The sequence below is a fragment of the Dendropsophus ebraccatus genome, chromosome 5, assembly GCF_027789765.1.
Source record: "Dendropsophus ebraccatus isolate aDenEbr1 chromosome 5, aDenEbr1.pat, whole genome shotgun sequence".
Taxonomy (NCBI): domain Eukaryota; kingdom Metazoa; phylum Chordata; class Amphibia; order Anura; family Hylidae; genus Dendropsophus; species Dendropsophus ebraccatus.
Window position 1 is genome coordinate 120905391 of NC_091458.1, and position 20453 is coordinate 120925843.

General features: G+C 41.9%; 1 protein-coding gene across 1 annotated transcript in view; it reads right to left on the bottom strand.

The window, feature by feature from the left end:
• The window catches only part of ATP2A3 (ATPase sarcoplasmic/endoplasmic reticulum Ca2+ transporting 3), a 140581-nt gene that overhangs the window by 73006 nt on the left and 47122 nt on the right, over nt 1-20453 (bottom strand). Inside the window, exons 2-3 of the mRNA XM_069971144.1 lie at nt 20189-20206; nt 19659-19741 (exon numbers count right to left, since the gene is read on the bottom strand). Coding sequence (XP_069827245.1) covers nt 19659-19741; nt 20189-20206 — 101 coding nt within the window. The remainder of the gene's footprint in view (nt 1-19658; nt 19742-20188; nt 20207-20453) is intronic.

The following is a 20453-nucleotide window of genomic DNA, read 5'->3' on the forward strand; positions in this document are numbered from 1 at the left end:
AAACTTCACAAGTAATATCCGATGTTTCAGCGTCTCCAATGCAATTTTGAAGTGACACTTGAAAATGGCATAAGAGACGCCAAAAAGTTGTGTATTACTTGTGAATTTATTCCATATAACAATGTGCAGCAAACTTCACGTTTGTATTACCATTGGAAAATGGGGTTTTCAAAAGGGGTGCGGCTTTTAAAAGGGGCATGTGATAATTATTGTTCAATTTATCGTTACTGCAGCTACATTTTGGATACACCTTGATATTGATTTAGGCCATTATCACCCAGCCCTACTATCTTGCACCCTTTGTTTTTTTTCCTCATTTAGGGCGGGTTCAGACAGGAATTCTCGTGGAAAATGTCAGCAGAATTCCGTCAGCTGTCCGCCCGCACGGTGTACCTGTTGTGATATTTTTTATAAATCAATGTTATACATTTGGCTAAAATGTGGGTTATGTTCCCTCTGTGCCAATATTTAGTCATTTCTCTAAAAACAGGAAATCCCAGTCCTTTGTGCGCTCATAAAAGGAAAGACTTTTTGTTCATCATGCAGGTTGTATACCAACTGAGGGCCATTACCTTAGGCTAATTATATAATGGCACAGAGGGAGGAAGGACCGCAGTTTGACAGGAAGGGAGACACCTAGTGGCCATATGTACAATGTTGATTTAAACATAGAAAATGTAAAAAATAAATAAATAATATAGAGAGTATATTGCTGCTTGCAATCACAACCCGTGTTTATTTAAAAAAAAAATAATTGTGACAGGTACACTTTAAGCAAAACAATGCTGGTTTATCATTTCAATCCCTTTTAAGTTTGTCCCCCAAAGTGACACTATCGAGCTATCGAGCTGCACAGGGAAATGCAGCATCAACCTATTTACTTGATGTGGGATGGGCAGAAGATTTAAAAAGTGGCTGTGCTCCCAGCATCATAATGATACATGATGCCGGGAGGTCCGTCAATCTGGTGCATAGCACATTTTCTGTGCACAATCCATATTCACAGAAAATGTGAATTCCCCCTAAGTCCTACCTTCACAATGGTGCATCTGGCAATTATATTGCTGATAGGTCAGTGAATCCAGTCCATAGCACAGCTTTCGCACAAGGAAAATGCAAAGGCAGCCTTAGACTATGTTTACACAACATATTTTTTATGACAAGAACGGCCATTGTTTGCAATTAAAACAATAACCATTTTTGTCATGAAGAAGTGAGTTGCACTGAAGTCATTGACAGGTCCATGGAAATAATTGACATGTCAGTTATCTATGGCCATTCTATGTAGAATTCAATGCCACAGTGGTGCGCTGCTTTCAAGGCCCAGAGGGTCGTGATTACAGCGCTGAAACCCGCCCAGGACCGTGACTACATGGAGGAGCCACACGCCCAGATGACTACTTGGCTGCAATTAGCATACAGTGCAGGACTTGATAAAAGTAAGATTGCGGATTTATCAAATCAAGGGGATGCAGGGTATAGGGGTATGTTTGGGAAGCATGCTGGTAAAGTACCAGCATATTTTCTCAGCTTTAGGGCCCTTCCCTTTAACCACTTGCCAAGTAAAACAGGAATTTATTTAAGCAAAATAAAAGTTAGAAGTGCAGCTACTTCTATCCTTCTGCTTTTTATTAACTGCTAAATGCTTGAGTGGGTGGGTTAATTTGTAATTACAATCTAAGCATCTGCCAACATATTCAATTGTATGTTAGGAAGTTAAATGTGGTACCAAAGATTCTCCGTTTAAAGGGAAACAGCAGGTCAAAAGACTGGAACCTGCTCTTATGTCCCCATAAAGCTGGACACACTGAGAATCAAGTACTGGGGCAACACTTTGCAGTGACATCACTCGAGTGCTCATCGCTGCAGAGTGGTGCATGGATATTCATAAGGAGGCAGTGTGCAGGTGGGTGGATCAATGCACCGCCCCCAGTTCACCAAAGTGCCCAATTTACACATTAACAAAATTAAAAAATTGAGCATGAAGTTAAGAAAATTACCATCATTCTCAGTGTCCCTGGCGCAATGACAAAACATAACATAACAGAAGTTTAGAGTCTTCTAACCTGCTGTTAGTTTTCCTTTAAACGGAAAAAGCTTAAAATAGAAATTTAATAATTATTTTATCGGATGCATTAGGCAAGAACAGTTATAATACTTACACAACAAACTGATATTATTCCTTTCTGCTACATAGTCTGCACAGTTGTAGAGACCATGGCTCATGCTAGCAATGAGCTGTACTTTGGGAATAGAGTAAACATGCCCCTGTTTTGTTTTACAGAGAGCAGAAGCTTGGTCTAGACTGTGTAGGATGTGTTTGGGAACCAGACTTTCACTTTAAAGAACTGAAATTATTTTAGAGGAGAAATCTAAATAATCCCCATAATACATCAAAGGCTTGAAGACAGTAACAGAGACTGGATATTCAATACGGACATGTTTCAGCCATACAAACTCTCTCCAGTTTACAATCGGCTGCAGATTTTATCTGTAGTTAAAAAAAAAAAAAAGAACCTCCACATGTTCTGAAAATAGCCCTGCAGTGAAGATGACACAATGGGTTCCTCCTTTTATTTAACAAAGTGGGGTTGAAATCTGCAGCAAAATTCACTACAAGACCTGCTTTATGGTGTGTTCACACATAGATTTATCTGACAGATTTTTGAAGGCAAAGCCAGGAATGGATTTGAAAAGAGGAGAAATCTCAGTCTTTCTTTTATGACCTGTTCCCTGTTTATAGTCTGTTCCTGGCTTTGGCTTCAAAAGTCTGTCAGATAAATCTCTGTGTAAACGCACCTTAAGTCTATGTTCACACACAGAATTTTAGCTCAGTATTTTGCAACCAAAACCAGGAGTGGCTATGTTCACACACTGTTGAAATTTAGTAAATGGCCACCATTTAATGGCAAATAACGGCCGTTATTGTAAAACAACGGCCATTATTTGCCATTTAATGTGTGTGAACATAGCAACTCCTGGTTTCGGTTGAAAAATACTGCGCAAAATTACTGTGTGGGAACATAGCCTTACACATGCAGGCTTTGCTAAGGAATTACTACTTATCAAAATGGGCACATTCGTTTGGAACAACTTGACATGTCCTCGGGACCAGCTTTGATCAGTGGGGGTCTAGGCGTTTTTTTATGGGACTGCTTATGGTATTGTCAAATTATCAACGTAACATAGGCATTCAGCCTGACACAGTGCTCTCTGCTGCCACCTCTGTCTGTGAAAGTTACTGCTCTGGACAGTTCCTGTCAGGGACAGAGGTGGCAGCAGAGCGCACCCAGTCAAACTGGAAAGAAAACACCACTTCATGTAGGGCATACAGCAGCTGATAAGTACAGGAAGGCTTGAGATGTTTAAAAAAAAGAGAAGTAAATTACAAAATCTATAAAACTTTCTGAAACTAGTTGATCTGAAAAAATAAATAAAAATAAATAAATAATAATTTTTACCGCAGTACCCCTTTAACTTGCTGAGACACAAAAGAACCCCCCTCAAATGTAATTAGGTCTTGGCGTCTCAAATTGCCCCAGACGGAAGCTTATGTTTAATATATAACAAAATAATGATCTAAACAAAATGGGTCTCTTTTCTTTTGTACATCTTACAATGTACTTTTAAACTGACCATAGAAACATAATATTTCATAAGGATTGCCATTTGTGACTCCAGATCCTACTGCACCTGCCAAAAGGAAAGCTCTCATTTTCCTACTCCCATATTGACCTTTGGGGCGGATTTGATATCTACACCTATAAGTGCACACAAGAGAGTGTCTAGGCCAGGCAGATGGTAAATGTTGGAGCAGACGTGGCGCTGAGTACTGCGGTCCCCGGCTCTTATCACAGCTCACTGGATGTCTGCATGTCAGATGCACAGTATGGCTCCCGTGTAATATCATGACTCATAACTGTAAAACATCTTCTTACTCATCCTGTACAGCAGCTTTAGGTCTGCAGCAATTTGCATAAACATGCTATGCAAAGCTGGAAAACACAAATCATACCTAGCTCCATACAGTAACTTGCACCGTATACATCGCAGTGAACAGTATTCAGATTTCTTTCACTTCTCACATTCTAAAATTATGAAAATACAGAGTGTTTTCTCACCTATACATTTTTTGTTTCCAATTTCTGCTTATTCCACTAAGCAATCAAGGTGTATTTAACTTGTTACTCTTAATTTTCCATAGGATTGAATCCACCGGTATTGAAATGTTGAATGATCTCGAATAGCCCTGGCAGCGTCCCCAATTTGGTGTAAATCCCAGACAACCCCTGTAATATTATGCTGTTGTTGTATAGCATCGATCAGTTATATCAGTGCTCTGCTGCCAATGTCTTCCTCAGGCACTATGGCTACTACAGAGGTCTAGTAAAAGGCCAAAGGGAATGTATTGCCTAGCTTTCCTTTAACAGATTAGAGACAGACAGTAAAACATGCTCCTTTTTTTCAGATTTTTTTTTTATTTAAATTTCTTTGTACATTGTTATGGGGCTGCCAAATGTGCATTACAAAGGCATCCTTTTTGTTATTGTACAAACAATGACATATATATATATATATATATATATATATATATATATATATATGTATATATATATTGTGGACATGTCACTGGTAAAGTGCTCGAGGGGATGTACATCTCACCCAGGTTAATACGTAGCGTGAGATGGTGAGTCCAGGAGGCATCTGTGCTCAGCAGTGTTATGCTGCTGAGCTATTATTTATTATTGCCGGGCCTGGACTTACATGGAATGGCAGGTAGGTTTTTGGTAGTGGAACTTGCCATTCCCTCCCCCCGATCCAGGTCAGGTTTTGGGGTCAGGTGTTTCTGACCCTAATCAGCCTGACAAGGTAAAAGCCCTGCAGAGGATCCAATGTTTGCTCTCAGCCAGGGGTGAACAGCCTGCATGCTGGTTCTCCTGGGAGCAAGGAATACTGCCGCCAATTCATACCCGCCGATACCGCTTATTGAAGCATCAGATAGGTAACCTGCCTGTTAGTAAGCGTCCAGACAGGCAAGACCCTTTTGTTTTGTTCTTAAAAGCACGGTGTTGCTGTATTTATGTTTTCTGGACTGTTTATGCTGCAAATAAACGCCAAGCTGTTATTTTACAAAGCCAAGTCTGCTGTGAACTGTGTCCAAACACACCATCCCCCGGGAAGATCCCAACAATATATATTGTAGGGATCTTCCCGGGGAATGGTGTGATTTGACACAGTTCACAGCAGACTTGGCTTTGAAAATAATAGCTTGGCGTTTATTTGTGGCATAAACAGTCCAGCAAAATAAATACAGCAACACCGTGCTTTAACCCTTTAAGGACCGTGCTAACTTTCGTTTTTGCATTTTCGTTTTTTCCTCCATGTGCTTAAAAAGCCATAGCACTTGCATTTTAAACCTACAGACTCACATGAGCCCTTATTTTTTGCGTCACTAATTGTACTTCGCAATGACAGGCTGAATTTTTCTATAAAATATGCTGCGAAACCAGAAAAAAAAATATATGCGCAGTGAAATTGAAAAAAAAATGCAATTATTTTATTATACGCCGTGTGTCCTATGGAAAAACTTAGTTATATATGTTCAAGTCATTACGATTAAAACGATATGTAACATGTATAGCTTTTATTGTATCTGATGACCTGTAAAAAATTAAAACCATTGTTAACAAATATATGTTCCTTAAAATCGCTCTATTCCCAGGCTTATAGCGCTTTTATCCTTTGGTCTATGGGGCTGTGTCAGGTGTCATTTTTTGCGCCATGATGCGTTCTTTCTATCGGTACCTTGATTGCGCATAAGTGACTTTTTGATCGCTTTATATTACATTTTTTCTGGATTTGATGCGACCAAAAATGCGCAATTTTGCACTTTGGGATTTTTTTGCGCTTACACAGTTTACCGTGCGAGATCAGGAATGTGATTAATAGTTCGGGCGATTACGCATGCGGCGATAGCAAATGTTTATTTATTTATTTTTATTTGTAAAATGGGAAAAGGGGGGTGATTCAGACTTATTAGTGGAGGGGATTTTTTATTAATAAAAACACTTTTTCACTTTCACTCACAGTAATATGAAGCCCCCTGGGGGACTTCTATATACACAGAACTGATCTCCCATTGAGATCAATCCTGTGTATATAATAGAGCAATGATCCATCAGATCGGTGCTCTGTTATAATAGTCTGCTGCAGACCATCTGAATAGATTGGCGAGCCGGGATCAGCGTCATTCCGACGCTGAGCCCCGGCCGGCTCATTAGAACGGATCTCCCCTCCGCGATCGCATCGCGGGGGGGAAATCCCCCACTGGACACCAGGGAGAGGGGGCACAGCTGCTATTCAAATGCAGCTGTCAGCTTTGACAGCGGCATTTGAATAGTTAATTAGCCGGCCGCGGCGATCGGCCGCGCCGGCTAATACACGCGGTCCCTGGCTGCACTTAGCAACCGGGGACCGCGCGCTGCAGAGAGTGCTCACGCCGGGAGCCCTCTCTGTTTACTCTTAACGGCCGCATGACTGGTATACCCGTCATGCGTCGTTAAGAATAAAACAAAACAACCTGCCCGTCTGGGCTGTTACTAATACACAGGTCACCTTTCTGACACTTCCATAGGCGGTATCGTGGGGTATGAATAGGCCCCAGCAGCGACAGTACTCCTTGCTCCCAGGAAACACAGCATGCAGGCTGTTCACCCCTGGCTGAGAGAGACTTTCCCTGCAGCTCTGTGGAGCTTTTACCCTGTTGCAGGCTCAACAGGGCACACCTGACTGCAACACCCGAACTGGATCGGGGGGAAGGGAATGGCAGGTCCCACTACCAACCTACCCACCATTCCAGTAACTCCAGGCCCGGAAAATGGAAAGAACAACTCAGCAGCATAATACTGCTGAGTGACAAATCTCTCCTGGATTCACCATATGCAGAAGCCTGGGTGAGATGTACTTCCCCTCGAACACTTTTCCAGTGACACTTCTACAATTATATATAATATATAACACACACACACAAGCTACAGTTCAAAAGTTTGGGGTCACCCAAACAATTTTGTGTTTTCCATGAAAAGTCACACTTCTTCACCACCATACGTTGTGAAATGAATAGAAAATAGAGTTAAGACATTGACAAGGTTAGAAAAAATGATTTGTATTTGAAATAACATTTTTTTTTTTTTTCCCAAACATATTTTTATTGGTTTCAAGATAGGACATGTACATACCAATGATCAGAAGGCCGTGCGCAGACTGCCTTTTAGTACGCAGAAGGTAACAAAGTCGCTCTATGAATGAGCTAACCACATAAGTAAGTACAGACCGGTAACAGAAAATGAAATAACTTAACTCACTAGAACTCCCTTCCCCCCCCTTTCCCCCCACCCCCCCCAGACTCGCGGCTATAAGGCTTCAGTACAATGTCTCTTCATCAGTAGGTCAACTCAGACATGGATATGAGGGATGCGTAGATAACATCGTTTTTAAATCAAACTTTGCTTTCGTCAAAGAATCCACCTTTTGCAGCAATCACAGCATTGCACACCTTGAGGTAAGCTGGAGAAATTGCACCCCACGCTTCTAGAAGCAGCTCTCACAAGTTAGATTGGTTGGATGGGCACTTCTGGCGTGTCATACGGTCAAGCTGCTCCCACAACAGCTCAATGGGGTTCAGATCTGGTGACTGCGCTGGCCACTCCATTACAGATAGAATACCAGCTGCTGCTTCTGCTGTAAATAGTTCTTGCACAATTTGGAGGTGTGTTTAGGGTCATTGTCCTGTTGTAGGATGAAATTGACTCCAATGAAGCGCTGTCCACTGGGTATGGCATGGCGTTGCAAAATTGAGTGATAGCCTTCCTTATTCAGAATCCCTTTTACCCTGTACAAATCTCCCACCTTACCAGCACCAAAGCAACCCCAGACCATCACATTACCTCCACCATGCTTAACAGATGGCGTCAGGCATTCTTCCAGCATCTTTTCATTTGTTCTGCGTCTCACAAACGTTCTTCTTTGTGATCCAAACACCTCAAACTTGGATTCATCCGTCCACAACACTTTTTTCCAGTCTTCCTCTGTCCAATGTCTGTGTTCTTTTGCCTATCTTAATCTTTTTTTTTTTATTGGCCAGTCTGATATGGCTTTTTCTTTGCCACTCTGCCCTGAAGCCCAAAATCCCGCAGCCGCTTATTCACTGTAGATGTTGACACTGGTGTTTTGCGGGTAATATTTAATGAAGATGCCAGTTGGGGACCTGTGAGGCGTCTGTTTCTCAAACTAAAGACTGTAATGTGCTTATCTTCTTGCTTAGTTGTGCAACGCGGCCTCCCACTTCTTTTTCTACTCTGGTTAGAGCCTGTTTGTGCTGTCCTCTGAAGGGAGTAGTACACACAGTTGTAGGAAATCTTCAATTTCTTGGCAATTTCTCGCATGGAATAGCCCTCATTTCTAAGAACAAGAATAGACTGTCGAGTTTCAGATGAAAGTTCTCTTTTTCTGGCCATTTTGAGCGTTTAATTGACCCCACAAATGTGATGCTCCAGAAACACAATCTGCTCAAAGGAAGGTCAGTTTTGTAGCTTCTGTAACGAGCTAGACTGTTTTCAGATGTGTGAACATGATTGCACAAGGGTTTTATAATCATCAATTAGCCTTCTGAGCCAATGAGCAAACACATTGTACCATTAGAACACTGGAGTGATAGTTGCTGGAAATGGGCCTCTATACACCTATGTAGATATTGCACCAAAAACCAGACATTTGCAGCTAGAATAGTCATTTACCACATTAGCAATGTATAGAGTGTTATTTCTTTAAAGTTATCTTCATTGAAAAGTACAGTGCTTTTCCTTCAAAAATAAGGACATTTCAATGTGACCCCAAACTTTTAAACGGTAGTGTACATACATACATACACACACGTTTATGTATAAACACACACACACACACACACACACACACACACAGGCACTAACCAGGGTATCAAGAGGACATTGAACCAATAGTAAGAAACATGTCTTTGTTGCACATCAACATCAGCAATTACTAAGCATAAAGACACACAACATATCTGATCACCATATGTATGTGTCAAGGCATATGGTGCCAGAAAAAAAAGAGGCTTAATAGCCTCTGACAGGTAAAACGGAAAAAGGACAAGAGTAAAGATTTAGCAAGTGAGAAGAAAAAGTAAGAGGAAAAGAAGGGGGGGACATGGGGAAGGGCATGCTCCAGTATCCAGTCTCAGTCAGGCTCCCTTCAGGCCAGCTACTGCGGAAACTGGGGTCTGCTTTGTAAGATGTCCATGCATACCCCGCCCCCTCTAGACTTTTACCTGAGCTGTTTAACAGCATTTAGTGATATGCTTTACAGCAAATCTCTGGACATACTGTAGATAACATGTGATCAAGGAAACAGCAGAGCCATACACACCCATGTACTCCGGGCTCAGACACCCCTAGCAGACACACAGCAACAGTCATTCCTCTTTGGGTCACTGTCAGGTTCTGGTTATGGTGTCCAAGCCTTGTGTGAAACTGAATCTAATTTTACACTGCAGAAAGAAACCCTGCATGGGATCTTACATTCAATATTCTGTGTTTTAGGGGTGGTTCAAGCAATTCACCCAACATCAAGGTTATATAATGATGCATGCAATTTTAAAACGAAGGGGAGGGGTAAATGTGCATGCTACAAACACAACAAAGATAAAGTCTAAAGTGTTAACTATTATTTGTTGAAATGAGGTGAAGCATTTATGTCATACGAGTAATCCTTGGCAATTTCAATTCTTTAACCCTTTGAGGACCAGGCCCAAAATGACCCAGTGGACCGCGCAAATTTTGATCTTAGTGTTTCCGTTTTTCCCTCCTCCCCTTCTAAGAGCTCCAGCACTTTCAGTTTTTTATCTACACGGCCATTTAAGGGCTTATTTGTTACAGGAATAGTTGTACTGTGTAATGGCGTCTTTCATTTTACCATAACATGTATGATGGAATTCCAAATATATTATTTATGAAGATATAAATTGGTGAAATCGCAAAAAAGAATGCAATATGGTAACGTTTGGGGGGTTCCTGTGTCTACGTAATGCACTATATGGTAAAAGCGACATGATACCATTACTCTATAGGTCAGTACGAACACAACCATATGCAGGTTTACGCAGATTCTCTAATGTTATATATTTTTTTTAAATGAAATCCTTTTTTTTGGCAATTAATTATAAATAAAATGGGACTATTGTGACGCTTATAACGGTTTTATTTTTTCACCTACGGGGCTGTATGGGGTGTCATTTTTTCCGCCATGATCTCTAGTTTTTATTAATACCATATTTGTGAAGATCGGACGTTTTGATCACTTTTTATTAATTTTTTTATATATATAATGTAACATAAAATCGGTAATCCGCGCACTTTTTTCCCTCTTTTTGTGTACGCCGTTTACCGTTCGCAATGACGCTTGTTATATTTTAATAGATCGGACAATTACGCACGCTATGGTATATTATATGTTTATCTATTTATTTATTTTTATATGTTTTATTTATATAATGGGAAAGGGGGGTGATTTCAACTTTTATTGGGGGAGGGGTTTTGGGGTAGTGTGTTAGTGTTTTTAACTTTTTTTTTTTACACATTTGAAGTCCCTTTGGGGGACTTGTACATACATTACTTTGATTTCTACACTGATGAATGCTATGCCATAGGCATAGCATTGATCAGTGTTATCGGCGATCTGCTCATTGAGCCTGCCTGTGCAGGCTCAGTGACCAGAGCGCCGATCGGACCGCACGGAGGCAGGTGAGAGAGCTCCGGCGGCCCGTTTTACCGATCGGGACCCCCGCAGTCACACTGCGGGGGTCCCGATCGGTAGGTGACAGGGGACTCCCCCTGTCACTTACACTTAAACGCCGCGGCGTTTAAGGAGTTAATGACACGCGGCAGCGCGATCGCTGCAGCGTGTCATTACCGGTGAGGTCCCGGCTGCTGATTGCAGCCGGCCCCCACCTGCTATGAAGCGCGCTCCGCTCCGGAGCGCGCTTCATAGCGTGAGAAACACCCAGGGCGTACAGTTACGCCCTAGGTCGTCTGGGGACAGACTTCCATGGCGTAACTATACGCCCTGGGTCGTCTAAGGGTTAAAGCGTAACTGTCATTTCAGGGTCATTTTTCTGAAAACATTAAATATCAACAGTACAAGCGATTTTAAGAAACTCTGTAATAGGTTTTATGTACTAAAAGAGTTTCCTTCTGTAGTGAAAAAGCAATCTCCCAGCCTCCCCCCTCACATCAAATGAAGCAGGATTTCTGTCTCCATTATGTGGCTATGGAGAGGGGAGGGGCTGTTAGGAGTGACTGAGCACGGGGGATTTCTGCAAAGCACAACACCCTGCAATCTTCTCTCAGTAAGTTCATAGATAAGCACTGACCTTTCTGACACCTGAATTTAGCATTTTAGGTGCCCAGAGAGTCTACAAACAGCTGACCTTCATGTCACCTCTTCCTGCTCCCTCATCTCCCTCAGCCCCTCCCCCCTTCATAGGCTTACAATGGAGAGAGCAGAACCCATCTTCACTGGCTTCTCTGTAATGAAGACGTGTTTGCCTGATAATGCACAGATAAGAAGTCAGGGGGGGGGGAGGCTGGGAGATTGCTTCTTGAGTACAGAAGGAGGCTTTTTTGGCTGATGAAACCTATTACAGAGTTTCTTAAAATCGCTTATACTACTGATTTCTGCAATAAAAAAAAAAACATGACAGTTACGCTTTAAACACCAAAGTCTCCTTATTTATATGGTTTTACTGAGGACACAACTGCTGGCAAACATCTAAGAAGATACCAAGAGACCGGGCAGTTGTTACTATACATCGAATCAGGTCCATGGACACACAGCATAGGTTACATGGAGTGCACTAATCTGCCAATCACTGTACATCAGACAACCTGTATGCCATTTAATAAGTTTGCTTTGTAATAAAAGAAAAATGTGTAGAAGTTTACTACTTCCTAGGTCCACTGACGTGATATTAGGAAGCATCAATACGACCATTTTTTTTTTAAATACATGTTATTAGACAAATCCTTCCATTTCTTACAAATGTCATACCGCTGGAGTAATTTCATATGAGTAAGTCACATTTCACTACACGCAGCACTGCGCAGCTAAAAGAAGTGTGTGAGTTCCATGCTCCATGTCTACAACTACAGAGGTTCGGCAATTAATCTGAGAAATTCTATATTATTACTGGTTAGAAGTATCTCACCTGCTGATATGTTCCTATAGAACATGGAGCAATGAGGATAAAATCTGCAAATCTGCCATTTGTGGTGATGGGGACAGGGCTACCACCTCCAGTGCACCAATCTACCCTGGCTGTACCACCCCCTGGCTAGCCTGCTCTACTGATATTCATAATCAGGGGTGGGCTAGCTGGGGGCTCATAGGTAGTCCCACTCCCAGTGCACCAAAATGACATATTTACATATGGATTAAGGGCTTAATGTCATAGGCACAGCACAGAGGATGACAGTAAGACACTTTCCTTCATCCTCAGCACTCCGTACGCAGGTTGATACTTCAAATAGCGAGAAGATACATTGCAGTGTTTTCCCTTCCGGCTGTAGCGGAGTGTTTGGGTGTGGCATCACTGCACTTCTTCTAGGGCGAGACAATATTTTAAAATGCCTCCTTCCCTTCTGACACTAGCGCCTCTGACAACTCCCCTCATGGGAGAGGCTCTACTTTTAAAGACGTAACCATGTTCTACATTTATTTATCAGGACCTTTTTACATAAGTTGACACTTACATCACCAGAGATTTACACAAAAGACACTATGAAGTTCAATAGACACTTAAAATAAAGGTTTAACCAAACAATTCCATAGCCTACTGTTCTGACTAATACGAATAACAATGACACCTCCTCTTATTGATATAGATACGGGGATGGAGGGCTAAGATGTGCACTGACAAACAATACTGGAATTTAAAAGAGCTCGGTTGACGTTTTTGACTTTTCCACTATAATGCCTTTCAAGAAGAAAACAGAACAATGCATAGCCTTGAGAACAGAAGTAACATCAATTGCAGATTGTACATTTCTGTATTCTTGGTATCATAACCTTGCTCATCCTTGTGGATTCTACATCAATCTGTATAGCTCTGACTCACATGCCGCTAACAGCAGGAAAAAAAAAATCTCTCACTCCCACACACAGTTCTTGAAAACTTACCCAGCAGTAACTAACTATCTTATAAAGTGAAGTTTAAGACATGGTTTTATTAATTATTACTGTGGCACCTGCTTTATAGTGACACAGTCAGCCCCTTTTTTGCATTATGACTTCTCTACACAGGTGTAAAGGGTAAATTTTGCAGTTTTCATGCCTTATTTAAAATCATACGTCATGGTGCTTGTTGCCGTAAAAAGTGATCTTGAATCATCTGTGGATTGTACTACGTGAACGGGGCTTCACGTCACAGCAGCACTTAACCCCGCCCACATCACCACCATAGACCCGCCCCCTTCGTGACATCACCGCATAGGCCCTGCCCCTTCAGTGGCCATTGGTACAGGCCGACCTAGATGGGGTGGAGCCTAGACCTTTATGCCACTCAATTCCAATGACCGTCGATAATGCGGAGACTGTGCCCCGATGATGTCACGGAGGGTCGGAGCCTACGGTGGCAACATGGGTGGGGCTAAGTGGTGCTGGAACCGTGAAGCCCCGCCCACGTAACACATTTCCCACATGATAAAAGATAACTTTTGACTGTAATAAGCAACATGACGTATGATATAAAATGGGGCATGAAAACTGCAAAATTTACTCTTTACACCTGTGTAGAGAAGTCATACTGCAAAAAGGGGGTGACAGTGTCACTTTAAGTCTTTTGGGAGCCTCTTTGTAGCTGTTGCATTAACAAGATGGAGAAAATATTTGCATGTTTATGTATGATCTATTAAAAAAACTAAAATGGTATACTTGAGCAAGACATGCAGCCTTGCGTGGGGTCGACTGTCCCATTAGCTTGATGTAGTCGTTTTGTGCATATGTTCTCTCCATTTCCCGATGTACACTTCTTTTGTGCAGGACGCAAAATCGTAGTCTTATAAGGGCAAACTAGAGGGACCAGATAGCACTTTACTTCTGACAATCTTGTATGTTTCCATCTAATCTTAGTAAATCCTGGCCAATGTCAGTGTGCATTGTTAGATCAGTGATAAGGGAACCTCTTTGCCCTAAATCAGGGATGGGAAACGCGTTCCCCCATGCCAAAGCTTTGGCTATCCAGGCATGAGTTTTTGTCATAGTTTTGTAGTTTTGCAACAGATGGGGAGCCACAAATATCCAATCCTGTCACTAAACAAAGAGCCTTGTTTTGGGATTTTTTTTGGCTTATTCAATACAATGGAAATAGCCATTTATCAAGTAGTATCGTGACGTAACCATTTTTTGGGGGATTACAAAATTTATATAATCTCTAAAATTGTTATTAAGACTTAATATACAGTTTGGTCCAAAATATCTGGGATGAGACATATTTCAAATTTTTGTTCTGTACATTACCACAATTTAAACAACAATTCAGATTCAGAGTAAAAGTTCAGACTTTCAGCTTTAATTTAGTGGGTTGAACAAAAAGATTGCATAATAATGTCAGGAACTAAAGCATTTCCTATACACAATCCCTTCAATTCAAAAGTAATTAGACAAGTTAAATATAGTGGTGCCTTCGTTCCGGGGCCATACTCTAAATCCAAATCCACTCTTAAACCAAAGCAAATTTTTCCATAAGAAATCATAGAAACGCAGACAATTGGTTCCACACCCCAAAAATAATGATTTATTATTCTGAATAACATGTAAAACAGATGAAACAAACATTCAGAAACAGCAGAATATGTGATATGATAAGTTTCTGTACAGTAATTGAGAGAATGGGAAACACAAAGGCTGACAGATCAGCTGGCAGAGCAAATGTGGGCACAGTATAGCAGCACTCTGTCCAGGAGAGAAAGGTTACAGCTATGGAAAGATTCCCTCCACAGTCCTGTCCCCTGATGCAAGCCCCAGCCTGACATGGATCTGGGGTGACCCACTGGGGGTAGTAGTAGTTCGTAGTGGTAGGTAGGACCCGGGTAGCCACTTGCCAGATGTTAGGTCACGGTTATGGCACGAGGGTAGGTGACCAACCCACGGGAACCTGACCATGCGGGGCCCCGACAATTCTTCATTGCCCTTAGTCAAGGCACCAATAACTAGCCCAATGCCAGGGTTCGGAAACAACGGTGGTTGTGCGTTTATTAACATGGTGGTTGTCAATAGCAACACAGTCTCTCTGGATGTAACCAGGAATAGACAAAATTGAGTACAACTGAGCAGATGGGTGATGCTGCAATAGGCCGTAGTGTGATAACGTTACTTCGAGTGAGCGCAATCTTAACGGAGAATGAGGGTAGTAGTTCCCTGAGAATGATGCTGGGTGGAATAATACTGAACAGAATACTTGCTGTTGATGAGGAGAAAATAGCGACTTGAGAACGGCACCCAGACCTTTCAATAGAATAGAGAATCTTGAAGACGAGACTGGTCAGGACGGGACCGGATTCTGTCTCTGTTGTAGCTGAGAGGATCACACTGAGTTGCGGCCTTGCTTGCAGAGCAGCAGAGCACACGTCCTCCCTCTTGAAGGTAGAGGGGGGAACAACACAACCTTCTCCCTTGAGGGTAGAGAGAAGACTACTGAGGTAAAAGGGAAGTGACTAACTGACCCCAGCCAAAAGCTTGACGGCTATTGGGGTTACTATGGCAGCCGGAGAAGTCACGAGACACTAGGCCGGTTGCATCATCACACCATAAGTTCAAATACAAATGAATATACATAGGAAAATATGAGAAATACCAGACTTGAACACTGGGGGGGCAATATACACAACCCTTTGCAGTGGCCATTAACCCTTTCCGGTACAAGAACAAATATATATATGGAGAAGGACCTTCTGTACTGGGACACTGCAGATCTGCTATGATTTGGAAGGTGAGGGAGACTTCCTGGGTCAGAGTACAGTGCTGTAGACCACCCTGTGCAGACCATACCGCTCCTCCACTTGCGCTCCCACCCAGTACAGGGAGCTCATAAACCAAAGCAATGTTCTTTAACCAAGTCCCAATTTTGAAAAACGCTCTTAAACCAAGTTACTCGTAAACCAAGGCACCACTGTAATTGTAAATAAGACGTTCATTTCTAATACTTTGGACGGGCTTTGCCAGCAAAGGGTTTTTATCAAAGTCTTGAACTCATGGACATTACCAGATGCCGTGTTTCCTCCTGTTTAATGTTGTGTCAGGCCTTTAATGCAGGGGTTTTCAGTGGGCCCTACTGTATGAAGTTTAATCTCTATCAAGTGAAATGCTGCTCAACTGAGCTGAGATCAGGTGACTGACTTGGCCATTCAAATACATTTCACTACTTTGCTTTAATAAACTCCTGTGTTGCTTTGGCTTCATTGTCCATCTGTATTATGAAGCGCCAACCAATCAGTTTGGCTGCACGTGAGCACACAGTATGTCTCTGAATTGCTCAGAATTCATCCGGCTACTTCTGTCCTGGTATATCATCAGTGACCCAGTGCCACTGGCAGCTATGGATGCCCCAGCCATCACGCTGCCTCCACTGTGTCTTACAGATAATGTTCTATGCTTTGGATTATAAGGTGTACCATGGCTGTGCCATTTATTTTCTTTCCATCATTCTGATAGAGGTTGATCTTCGTTTTATCTGTCCAAAGAATGTTCTTTGAAAACTAGCTCTCCTATTCTTGAGGCTTATGAGTGGCTTGCGGCACGCAGTGAACCTTCTGTATTTACTTTCTCTTCATTGTAGGTATGGATATTGATACACCTACATCCTGGAGAGTGTTTCTCACTTGGTTGGCTATTGTGAAGAGGTTTCTCTTCACCATGGAAATTATTCTGCAATCATCCACCACTGTCTTCTGTGGGTGTTTTTTTTAGCATTGATGAGTTCCCCAGTGCTCACTTTCTTTCTCAGGATGTACAATACAGTAAATGTTGACACTCCTAATATTGTAGTAATTTTTAAGATTTTTTTGTTTTAGGGCTCTAGGATAGATTCACAAGTAACGAGTTTGCAGTGGAATTAACGCTGTGAATATCGCAGCAAATCCTCTGCAACACTCACTACCATTAGAGTCTATAACCCTGCATTCTCACATCGGATTTTAATTTGGTTACGAGAATATAGTGGCAAGTTTCTTTAACTACTTCTTTGCCGGGCCAGTAAAAATAACAAAAGACACCATGCTTATCTGCTCCTGTCTGCTTCACCAAGTCCAGACTCTGTGTCTGAGCGAACGGTCAGGGAGCTGGGACCCAAAGAAGAATACGGGAGTGGGTAAGCATAGTGTCTTTAACTAAATAGTAAAGACACAATGTTTACCTCTCCCAAGTGCTTCTTTAGGTCCCAGCTCCCTGACCGTTCGCTTAGCCAATTAGTGACTGCGGACGGACAGCACAGTGATTGGCTGAACAAACTGTCAGTGAGTCTGGACCCGGAGAAGCAGACTGGAGTGGATAAGCATCTTTGCTACTTTTACCTGCCCGGCATAGTAGATAAAGAAAGTCGCCAGCACATTCTTGCAGCAGAATTGCGGCAATATGCGCAGCGTGAAATCAACTGTAAACGCTTTACTTTGAATCTATCCTAAGGATGGTCTGTTTTACCTGTATTGAGAGCTCCTTTTACCACAAGTTTTCTTCACTGCAAAATCTTCCAAATGCAAGTACCACACCTCAAATCAACTCCAGGCCCTTTATCTGCTTAATTGAGAATGAAATAACAAAAGGAGTTGCCCACACCTGCCCAGGAAACAGCCCAAGAGTCAATTGTCCAATTACTTTTGGTCCATTAAAAAACAAGGTGACACATGTTAAGGAGCTGAAACTCCTAAACTCTTCATCTATATCATAAAAATGAAAGTCTGTCTGTCTGTCCCATATAGACTTCCAAACACCTGAACCATTTGACCCCAAATTTGGCACACAGATACATTGGGTGCCCGGGAAGGTTTTAGCGAAGGTCCCCGTCCCCGCCAGATGTACAGGAGAGGAGGGGGAGGGGGAAGAGCGGCGCCCCATAGAGATGAATGGGAAAATCTCCTCACTGCAAGCACAGGTGATATAATTAGCTGCAGCTGCCCAGAGAAAACAGCAGTTGGGAGCCTTAGCAACCAATAGGATTACTGCTTTCATTTTCACAGGGAGTTGTGGTTGCTAGGGAAGCTGCCTCACACAGGACCTCCTGCTCCATCTATACAGGTATACAGGGCAGTATTACCAGCTGCTGCTGCCCTAAGCACTAAACCTGAGGATGCCCCATCCTCACTCACCAATTAGCATCAGGACTGGTAGGTAATAGCTCCACACATCACATTTAACACCCCAACACCAGACCTGACCAAAACCACCACACCACACCAGACCTGACCAATACCGCCATACTGTGACTGTATAACACTGCCACACCACACCTGACCAATACCGCCATACTGTGACTGGATAATACTGCCACAGCACCTCCACCATCTCTATACTACAGGTATACAGAACCCCAAACTATACACTACAGGTATACAGGACCCGCGAACTATATACTTCAGGTATACAAGACCTCCACCAACTCTATACTACAGGTATACAGCACCTCCACCAACTCTATACTACAGGTATACAGGACCCTCTATACACACACTGACACTTTATACCCGGGCAGCGCCGGGTACATTTTCTAGTTTATTCTAAATGTAAATATCCTCAAAAAAAAGTTGAAAGTCTGGACTTTATGTCCAAATAATATATATATATATATATATATATATATATATATATATATATATATATATATATATATATATATATATATTATATATCCCTTTAAAGCAACTCTGTACCCACAATCTGCCCCCCCAAACCGCTTGTACCTTTGGATAGCTGCTTTTAATCCAAGATCTGTCCTGGGGTCCGTTCGGCAGGTGATGCAGTTATTGTTAAAAAAAACAAAAAAACCCTACTTTTAAACTTGCAGCCCTGTGTCAAATTGGCATGACCTAGAGTGTCTGTGCCCTAGGATTGCGACGCCCCTCCGTCCCTCCTCCTCGTCGATAGGAATGCCCCAGGGCTGGAGTTTTCTTATTCATCACCCGAACACTGCACAGGTGCCTTAATGATCCAGCTCATGAGCAGGGTTCACACAGGTGATGAGTAGCAGAAATTGTTCTAGGGGCATTCCTAATTATGAAGAGGGCGGGGAAAAGGGACAGTGAGGTGGTGCAAGGGCATAGACACTCTAGGCCACACCAATTTGACACAGGGCTGCAAGTTTAAAAGTAGTTTTTACAACAATAATTGCATCACCTGCCGAACAGACCCCAGGACAGATCTTGGATTAAAAGCAGCTATCCAAAGGCACAAGCAATTTAGGAGGGTTAGATTGTGGGTACAGAGTCACTTTATTGGTTTCTCTCTAAACACCCTCTGACTAATACTTCATCTGAACACAATGACAAACAATATAAACATAAAACAATAGACAATTGAATTTAATAATTTTAACTTACAAAAGACACAAACGCAGCTAGGAGAAGGATGCGGACTAAAAGATCTTCGAATTGTTCGACCACTAGTTCCCAAAGTGATTTTCCTGGAAAGCAAAAGATTATTGATCACTTTAAGACCACAGAATCTATTCCATATTCTTTATGATATTGCGATAAACATAAAATACCGTATAATAGCCAATTACTAATTCCCATCTGCCTTTGCACACTGGTAACAAAACCAATTCTACCCTTAACAAGTCCACATACCGGTAATTTTCCCATATAAATGAGGAAAACGAGCAATGGTAAGCAATTAATATATTGGTGTACTGTCGATTAAATGCATTATTCATAATTAACCATAAATCTGACTATATACACATTGCATGAAACTCTGCTTTCAATCTTTTGCACATGAGGAACATACAGTAAGCTTTTGCAAAACTGGACGGGCAGCGACTTATTTCCCCATCTCCATTTAAATAAACATAGTGGAGTTAAAAGAAATAATCTGTGAGCACCCTAAAAAATAGAATTCATGGACTTACCTTCTTCAGCTGGTAACTCTGTTGATCCCCCAGTTCAAACATGAAAAACAAGAAGGGTAGGGTTCAAGGAGAAAAAAAAATATATTTGTCAGTCAGAGCATAAAAAATAGCAAAATGTTTTAATCAACCACACACCTCATCCTAATAAAAGTATACATCACTGCTGTTACATTTTTAACAATTGTATTTACTCATATTGCCACCAAATTTTCAGATTTCTGAATTGTAACTCTCTAAGTAAGGTAGTACACCTCTCCCACATTAG